Genomic DNA, 10,477 nt, shown 5'->3' with positions numbered 1-10,477 from the left:
AAAATAATAATTTGTTAAAAAAAAATGAAATAGAATTTGTGGAAAAAAATAAATAAAACACATTTCCTAGGGCCCTAGTTTATTTTGATTCAACATGACAGTTAGGGCTGCTAAACCTGAAATCGGTCTCAGGTGATCTAATAAATGCCGTGGTTGAGGGAAACTGCATAGCAGTGTGACCATTCGAATACACCTCAATGGTTTGAGAACACTCTTTCTCTTTCTTTTCTGCAAATATCCACAAAAACAAAACAAATGCATGTGCGAAGCAAAGTAGCGTAATAACTGTTTTCAGAAAATATTATAAGTAAATATTTCTCACCCCAACATTTTTATATATTTTTTAAATAAGAAAAACTGTGGTGGTCTTTGGGCATGCCATGTGAAGCCGAGATGTTTTAATAATTAATAAACAGTCTGTCTTAGTCAACTAGGAAATAAACAAAACCTACTAAACACCACGTCAGTTCAACTCTTATGTCTGGTGTTCAGAGAACCTTACAGTAGCGGAGATTAAAGGGTTTTGCTCTTTGGCCTATAAATAACTAAATATGTTCAGCACACACAAAGAGAGACAGGTATTGATTTTGGGTAACCTCTGTGAAAGGGTTTGGCTCCTCTGCAGGAATTAGAAGACCAAAAGCCCAGGTCTGAGGAACTAGGCATGCACTAGTAAACCCACTGCTGTGTCTGTTTAATCCAGTCTAATCCTAAAGTCTACACACTCAGGCCCAAAACAGGCATACATTTAAAACTTTCAGAGATCAAAAAGTGGGATTTTGTTGTGTGGGTGTTTATATGCATGTTCTTCATCCATTTCTGACTTCAGATGACTACAATATGCAATGAAGCTATGTTCACTATAAGCCATAACAATGCTCCCTAGTAATCCTAAATCATTGTAAGTCCTCTCTCAAGATGCAGAAAATAGAGAAAAAAGAAAATAAAGGACAGGGGAAGCAGAGGCTGTGCATATAAAGGGCGTGCCTGCAAAGACAGACAAAAATGAAGAGAATAGATTGATATTGCAATTACGCCTTATTTATATGATGTTATTGCATCCAGTTTGTGTTGAGATAAGTTTAGGATATGTTCTTCAGATATATTCTACGAACCGTTGCAAGCTGTAATACAAATTAATGCTCAATAAAACTGTTCACACTATATTTCTGTTGTCATACATAAAACATGTCTAAATAGTAAACAGGAGCCACAAATACTACACAGGAATCACAACAACTGCACTATACTCCCTAAATCCTTATTTATAATTGAGAAATTGCCTGTTGAATTCAATGCTGCGGTACAGTCAACTGAAAGTACTGTTTCATGTTGCACAGAACAGATGCCGAGAGAGACGACACTGCGCCTGGAGAGTCAGACCTCATGCTCGCTGGGCAGTACTTGCAACTGGCAACTTCCAACTGAACGACAGCCCAAGTTTTTTGGGGTTTTTCAGTATACACCCGCTATGGAAAAATGCTGCCAACAACGGCATGAAAGATGCTAAAGTCACGCTCGTGTGTGAAACGCGGGAGCTGATGGCAGCGGGCACTGGGTATTTGTGGCAGTCGATCCTAATATTATGGCAGAACGACACTAATAAATCAACGTATGGGAAACACTGCATTTACTAGCCTTCCATGCTCCCTATGCATGTGTATGTGTGCATGTCTGCATGTTTGCATGACACTGAGGTTTATACTAGCATTAGCATGTTTCAACATAAAACTACAGCATCCATTTAACCATATACAATTTTTATTTTTTGTCATTATTTAAATTTTTTGGCCAATTCTTCTAGCATCCCTCTGATGATTTTTATGAGCAGGGAACCAACCAGACCTTTACTCTCATCAGCCAATATCCTTTCCACACTGTAGCAGTGTGTGTGTGTTTGTATTTGGTCTAGGTTGTGCACTGGCCTTTATNCAATTTTTTGGCCAATTCTTCTAGCATCCCTCTGATGATTTTTATGAGCAGGGAACCAACCAGACCTTTACTCTCATCAGCCAATATTCTTTCCACACTGTAGCAGTGTGTGTGTGTTTGTATTTGGTCTAGGTTGTGCACTGGCCTTTATATAAAGATTATTTATTCCATGTCACTGTGCTGACATGAGATGATTTAAGGAGCACAGGAAGCTCATCTGACATGCCCCATTGGTGGTCTGTCAGGTGTGAGCGCTAATTTGACAGGTACTTTTGTACTACAGATTAATCTAATAGCAGGGGGTTCCCTTCATTTTGGTTTTCCATCATTTCACACAGGAAGTGACATAGTAGAAAATGTGAATGGGTCATGAAATGAGACAACTCCAACAAAGAGATTATTTGCAGGCAGCCCTGAGCTACAATAACCACTTATATGAAACTATGAGGAAAGGTCATGAACTGACAACACACCACACATACACACACACACAATAACTATACCTAATTTCTATTCTAAAATCCAGAGGGACAAAGACACATTGCAAAAATAATAAAAGATGACAACTTATTTACTACATACACGTTGCGTGTGTGTGTGTGTGCCAGAGGGGGGTCTTTTCCCAGAACAGTTCCATCAGCAACCTGAAATGATTGTGGGCAGGTATGAAAGAGGAATTTTCAAAACAGCAAAGAAAAAAAAAGGGAGGGAGCAAAGAAGCTAAATAAACCCAAAGTGGGAGAAATAAAAAAGAATAAAGACAGAAAACAAGAATTGAAAGAGTGCGTAAGTGAATAAAAGAAAGAAAGTATGGAGGGTATAAAGCAAATCAAAGAATTAAGTACTTAAAAAAATGAGGAAAGAAACCAATTAAGTTATAAAGGAATTGAGAGAAAAGCACGGAACAATAGGGAACGAAAGAAAGAAACAAACTAAGAAAATGGGAAAGGAAGGAGCAAAGAAAGAAAGCAATGAAGGAGAGAAGAAAGAACTGGGGGATAGAAAAAATAAAAATGAAGAGAAGAAAGAAGGTACAAAGAAATGTGGAGGAAGGAAAAGACAGAAAGAATGAAATGAGGAGGAACTGAGGAAGGAAGGAAGCACAGAATCAAAAGGGATGGAACAAAAAAAGAGAACAAAGTAACAAAAGAAGGTAGGAAGGGATGATGAATATGAGAGAATACTGCAGAACTCGGTTAGTGCTGATGATGGGTATTTTCACACAGGGCTCCTTTGAGTAGATAAGATGGTCACTGAGAAAGACACCACACACTCAACCAATACCAATCCTCACTGAGATACAGTATCAATACAGAGCTCCGAGTGCAATAAAAGACTTCAGCGAGCCTGGTCTGTGACTACCAAACCAAACATGACGTGAAAGAAGCAACATGAATCACACTTGTTCAGATGAAGAAGGATTTCTGGCGTGGTGCAACACTGCCCCCTACTGTTAACTGTGAGATCTGCACACTCTGACCAATGGTGCGTGCTGGCCAGAAACAACTGCGTCACTCCATAAGACACACTGTTAAACCAGTAAACACTCTAATAAACACATTCTAATAATCCTTAATATGACAACATGACATCATAGTAGGCTCTGAAGCGAAAATTACTGCATACGCAATCGTTTTAAACAGTATCAGCAGCAGCAAAAAGAATTTAAACTGCAGTCCATCTTCTCTCGTCTGCACTAATGAGAAAACAAAACAGCCACTTTAATGGAGAGAGACCTACATGCTCAGGACACTGATTTGTTTTTAAGACTGAAGCACGCTGGTAAACAAATGGCTGTATGGGGGATAGACAGTTTCTTTGATGCTCTGTTCAGTTTGCTCACAGACGACATCCTGCAGGTCAAAACTGAACAAGGAACACTCTGAGGAAAACAGGCTTGAATGTGTGGGTCTGTTTGTGTAGATGGTACACTTCAAAGGCTGCTGTGATAATCTAATTCTCAATGTTTGTCTATGTTCCTAATGTAAAGCCCTATTGTTCACTGAGCAGGCTGCTGTGGGTTTGATTGTAGAAGAACGTTTGCAGGGCTCACAGTGAATAAACGCCTGACTTTGCATAGCTAATTCCATGATAACCGAATAAGAAGCATCCTTATTAGTAACTAACTTAATAGTTAGCAGTAATAATACAATAGAATATAATAATATTTAATAAAATAAATAGCATATTAAAATGGTTCCTCTTTTTTTTTTTTTTACCATAAATTGCATGTTTAANTATATATGTCTTCAGAAAATGTTGTATGAAATCATTTCAACTGGCATGTAATGTCTAATAAAGCAGTGTTTATGAGGGGAGTGCTGCCTCCCGCTGGTAGAGAATGAATTTGCATATACGTCGCCATAAATAAGGTGCAAGTCAGTAGCTGTGTTTTATTCACAATACAGCAGGCGTCACCCAACAGGTCTGTGTATCACTGCAACACAAACAATCAATAATACAGAGTAAAACTGTAGTATGTATTATGTATTTTGGCTAAATTAAATGTCTGTTATTAATTTAATAAAAGTATAAATCACCCCTGCTGGCATTATGTTGCGTCTTTCATTTTTTATTTTGAGACCACACCCTCCCCTGTCTAATAAACCTTTCATGCAGAGATATGTTGTGTGTGCTGTGCGTGCGTGTCTGTGCAGCCTGCCTTCTATGTGATGAAGAATATTACTGTATGTAATAGTTTTCTATTAGATACAGTAATAGAACTGCATTTAACATTTTTTTTCATTTTAAAAATATCTGCTGCACGTCATGCCTAACAACGCACTTCAGTCTTGATTTCTTCATATACAGCACAGCCTCTCATACCTTATTGCTTACATATATATAAATGCATACGAGACATGTAAATTAATATTAATAATCAAAATGATAATAATAATAATAATAATAATAATAAACCTTTATTTATAATCATAATTACAACTGACTATATTTGTGTGCCATTTTGGCTATTTCTCCCCATTGAATTTGTTGAAGTGTATTCAGGGATTGTCTTCACTGAAGAATAGTTTTATAATGCCTTAAATCATTAGGTTTTGGCACAGAGCTAATGTCTGTCTTTGTCCCTCAGACCTGTAAACGTCCACACGACAGGTTGATAAACATCCCAGCAGTGTCGTAAGTCATTTTCACAGAAGCTGCAAATGTTGCATGAACTGCAAAAATTGCCAACTTACTCTCTGGTGAGTTCTGAGTCAAATTCTGTAACACCCTGTTTAGAAACCCAATAAGATCACAGCAATTTGAGCTCTGGAGCAACAAACAAGGATTACGAGTTCTTTATCTCCAATTTACTCAGCCGTTTTGTCTTTTCTCTGAGATTTTAAAGCAGCGTCCTGAGTTCAATGCCTGTTAAGCTCTATCGACAGCATCCGTGAGGCACCGTCGATTACTACAGAAAGCAATTTGGAATCATCTCCAGCTTGTAAAAACGAGCAAAAATCATGCTATGTGACAAGGCATTGTAATGATAAATTGTTTAAGTAACTTGCACAACTGCATAAATTAAAACAGAATTTAGCAATACAAAAACTCTTTTAACAGTGACCTTGTAAGAATGGTAAAGACAATTATGTTCATGCAATTAAACTAGTGGAGACGACATGCAAGGTGGATGCTGAAGCCGTAAACTGGCTAACTGTATTTTCCAAATTCACCATTTTATATATATATATATCATGTGTTTTAATGTCAATATTTATGAGTTTGTATTTTTCCAGTTTAGCAAACTTATCAGTTTATTAAACCAAAATAGAATTTCGGGGGTATTTTTAATGTATTTGTAGTATACTTGTAGTGTACTTCAAATATATTTTAGTAAATTCATTTTTCACTGGGGTTGTCTTAAGCATGTCCTGTATTTTCAGAAATGATATAAAATAATTATTTCAGAATCAAAATGGACAAAGGAAATGCCAGCATCTTTCAGCACGTCACCACAATGCAAACGTGAACTATCAGACACACAGTAATAGTTCTTTACAGGTTTTTTTTTCATTCCAGTGTGTCACAGATTGCAGCATGCTGTAACACAAGCAAAGCCAGAACCTTCACACCTTACTTCAAAACAGGTCAGGCTGAATATCAAAGCAGTACATTCGCAAATTTTCACACAGAATTTTCAAATAGATGTATAATTTCTGTCAGGATATATCTATCCACATGCATATTCACTCTGATAATTAAGAGTGTGAATGCTGTCTGAGCAGTGTCCCTGAGCTTCATGAGAAATGCAGGAGTTCTGGGACACAGGGATTCATTAGCGGGACATCTCCACACTTCACACCCATCTCGCACCTCCAGCTGTGATTTCTCTTCCAAAAATCAAATGCATCACTGACAAACACAGCCTACTGCTGTCCAGCAGGTGTGAGAAAACCTCCATTTACACTGACAATCAGGAAACTGTAATCTCAAAAAAGCACACTGAGTGAAGGGATGAAATGGTGGGATAAAGATTTTGAAAATGTAAGCAAACATTTTTGTGATTACAAGTGAGAATTACGTGACTATGTGCAAACAACATCACACAAACAATGAAACAGGCTTCCCAAACACTACACCATCTTCCATTGTCCCCATTTTCCTTTCTCAAACAAGTAGTCCAGCCGCAAATGCCGTTTGACTCAGCCAGAAGTCACATATTGCCAGCCATTAAGTGGTAATGTTGCATGGAGTTAAGCTAAAAATGCACTGCATCTATATATACTAAAAAAAAAAAGAGTTGAGCCAACTTAGAATCTTAAGGCAACCAGCTTCAGCAGATTTTTGAGCTTTGTCAACTCGTGTTTTATATGAGCTTTTTTAAGTTGAGAAAATGCAACAATCTGCTGAAGCTGGCTGCCTTAAAATTTTAAGTTGACTCAACTTTTTTTTACAGTGTACATCACAATATAGGAGAAAGTATTTTAGAACATTTGTTAAATTATCTTATATCTTCATGGTCACCTATAATAAGTTATAATATGGCTTTACTCTGCTTTACTTAAATAATAATAAGAAGAAATGTTGCTTTGGCAATGTAAAAAATGTTATAATGAAATTACTGGAATCTGATTCATCTTTTGTCTTAAATAAACATCTATAATATATCACATAAGGATCTTAGTGTATTTGTTGTCTAGAAGCCCCACTGAGCCAAAGAAAATGGAATTGCAGTTGTGTTTTAGTTATATTTTTAATTACAGTCTTGATGAAAGTTTTTTCATTGTCACACAGCACTGCCTTCGGGCAACCTAAACAGCAAAACTGATTATTCTAAGCTACTAACATTCTTAATCTCATTTAAGTCTACAAATAGATTTGACACAACGTATATACTTTTTACCATTTTTTAGCATATTTCAAACATGCTCCTGAAACGCCCAGCACCTATAGTCAATCACTAATTAGTCATTATTTTGAAAAAAAAAAAGTCTTGGTAACATTTGTAAACAGTAGCACTTATGATCACCTTCATAACCACTAGATGGCAGCCTAATATTCCATATACAGTCTCTTACAGGAAGTTTATACTTCAGTGATGGTTTTGTGATAGATTAAAGGGATACTTAAAGGGTAAACACAATAAAGTGTATATAAAGAAAGTTAAATTGCATACAACAGACAATGGTGCAATGCCGATTTTAAGTACATTTGTTATATGATTGTTATATTATACAACAATTTTGTACAATATGGTGCTTGGAAGTATACATTTTCTGCATATAAATGTGTTCATTTTTATTTAGTCGTTTGTGCTTTTTGTTTGTTTGGCCACTGTTTTCAGTTTGAGGGAGGAATCGGTTCCAAAACACCAAACGGCCACAGTGTTTACACTTTACAGGGACCACAATGATTCATAAACATCTTACTTAAAAGCGGACAGACTAAATTTCAGATGGAGAAAGTCTGAAACATTGAAAAATAATGAAAAGTTGGCATCAATTTAGGGATGCTGTCACTGCGTACTTAATATCCTGCGATATTTGAATCGAGTGTACTTACATCAAACTCGTTGAGAGCGGCGGCTAGCTCGCCAATGCCGGCGTGCCCGTGCTTCTCATCGGTGGGTGAAGTGGCCTGGGCAGAGCTGGAGATGCCCCCGATGGCTTCTTGGACCTGTTTGAAGACATAGTCGCGGTTGGCACGTGTAGCAGCCACATCGGGGTGGCGCAGGAAGGCCTGGGAGGCAGTATAGAGCATAGTGGCGTTCTTCTTAAGAGCCCCTCGAGCCGCCGCCATCTCGTCCCTGCACTGAGGGTCCTTCAGCTCCTGGCACACACATACACAAATATCTGCTTCAGACCTGTCACTTTAAGTCCTACTGCACAGAAATAATATACTAATACACATCCGATTTCCTTCCCAAAGGATCTTCAAGTTTCAACAGTTAACACGCAGGGCATTTTTAAAATAACTGTGTCTGTATTTTACCATTGACCATTTAGATGAACTACTACTCTAACCTTACATTTACCTCAAATTAACTGTTGTCATTTGTGTTCATAAAAATATAAAAGCTAAACAAACTAGCAAACCCGTAATATAACGAGTAACTTAAATATGACCATAGTAGAATGAAAATAATACGCAATTCGTGAACAATGTAAATGTATCCGCTTCCCTCCAAAGTGAAGCAAAGAAAAACATTATTTATGCTACTATAGTAAGTGTTACAATATTTTGCGTTCATATTTAGCCTTAACGAAAATTGATGCAAACAGAGTTCCCGCTTTTAACCCACTCAAACAGGTCGACAAGAAATACATGAACATACACACACACACACACACACACACACACACACACACACACACACACACACCTGTTGATCGTATAACACTTCTATCGTGTAACAGTTGTCAATTATTACATTTATTACAACAAATGACTTTCACAGCCACACTCTTTGACCGTTAATATTGCATCACTCGGCTCTTTGAAGAGTAAAGCCCGCCTTTTTTTATCTTGACCTGACAAACGTTATAAAGCCACGACTCACGGACCACCGGGGAAAGACTTCGCGTCCGCTGAGGCAGCGTTGACGACGCGAATAAAATATATTTCTTGCTAGAAAACACTCGAACTCTTCTTCTTTGCCGCCTCTTCCTGATTCGCGTACCTCACGGGGGCGCCAGTGACTTTCTGAATAGTCACAAATCGTTTCTGCAAACCGCGGTCGAAATGCACATTTCCTACGAAAAATCTTGGGAAGTCTGTTTTTTTTTTGTTTTTTTAACGGGTTTCTAAAACGACTGTACTGTAAAGCAGAAGATTTAGAGGACTTATTAACGTATGGGACCCTAAGGGTTCTATTTTTATTATTATTACATTTTAAAATACATTTCAAATTAACTGGTAGTTGCTAAGTAACTATCCTTTCTATAATTGAATAAAAATGGATATGTGGATAAAATGCTGTGAAAACTCATATAAAGTCATAAATCGTCATAATTAAAAAGTTTTAAAAACAAACTAAACAGTGGGGGGTTTTGTTTGTTTAGTGTTTGTTTTGTTTTGCAAATCTAAAAATGCAAAAGTTTCCTGTAAAGGGTAGATTTAGGTGTAGGGCAATACCACATACAGTTTATACAGTATAAAAAAACAGTATGGAGAGTCCTCATAAACCCCAAATACCAAATGTGTGTGTGTGTGTGTGTGTGTGTGTGTGTGTGTGTGTGTGTGTGTGTGTGTGTGCGTGCGTGTGTGTTCGCCTGTTCGGGAAGTTTCAGTGACAGAAGACATTCTGGCCAACATATAGTTCTTGGTTGGTTGCAGTCCATGATTCTGATTGGTCAACAGCATTTTATACAAGTTAAAGCACAAAAATGACTGCTGCACTCAACAGTTTGTTGCATCGGTGTGCAACACCCTTAGCAACAAACACAATCAATATAGCCTAGCATCAAAACTCTTCTATGTATTTCAGCAAAATTAACTGTATTTAAGCGATGAATTTTGCTAGTGTGACCCACCTTTAATTTTGAGGCTCTGCCAACAAAGAAACAATTTCACAATTTCACACTGATGCGTGCATGTGTCTGATTGGAACTATGTTGGCAAATCTGTAGTTTTCCAAGGAAATTTAGCTACTTTCATACCGCTTCTTTGCTACAGCATGCATTTTTGTCAGTCAATTTTAAACCCCTAAAATGTGATTTTAGAGTAATCGATATTTTCTCCTGGAACACAACTGGGCTAGTTTTGAATAGCAATTAGAATGGTTTTATTACACATACCTGGCAACCCTGGAGTGGAAATCCACAATATCCAGAGTGGAAGGAACAGTACTGTATTTATTAAATATTATTTTTAGGTATATATTTTTTTTTATTAGGTATTATTTTCAGGTATGGTACTGTATGTTCATCAGTCTACACTGTAGTGACACTTGCAAGCTCGCGCCATGCTGCAAATCGATCTGTTTTGTTGAGAGACAAGCAGATGTATGTGTTTGAGAAAATATTATAAAAAATAAATGACACAGTGGATGAGAACAGTTCCTGTTCTGTTATTGGAGCTCCATAAAATGATTATCTTCCCA

At 37.2% G+C, this 10,477-nt stretch overlaps 1 protein-coding gene across 1 annotated transcript in view; it reads right to left on the bottom strand.

Moving 5' to 3' along the window:
• Positions 1 to 10,477, bottom strand: part of LOC122348864 (catenin alpha-2-like) — a 39,979-nt gene that overhangs the window by 7,312 nt on the left and 22,190 nt on the right. Inside the window, exon 5 of the mRNA XM_043244757.1 lies at positions 7,939 to 8,205. Coding sequence (XP_043100692.1) covers positions 7,939 to 8,205 — 267 coding nt within the window. The remainder of the gene's footprint in view (positions 1 to 7,938; positions 8,206 to 10,477) is intronic.

Source organism: Puntigrus tetrazona, chromosome 1 (genome assembly GCF_018831695.1).
Source record: "Puntigrus tetrazona isolate hp1 chromosome 1, ASM1883169v1, whole genome shotgun sequence".
NCBI classification, from domain to species: Eukaryota; Metazoa; Chordata; class Actinopteri; order Cypriniformes; family Cyprinidae; genus Puntigrus; species Puntigrus tetrazona.
This window is presented reverse-complemented; position numbering and strand designations above follow the sequence as displayed.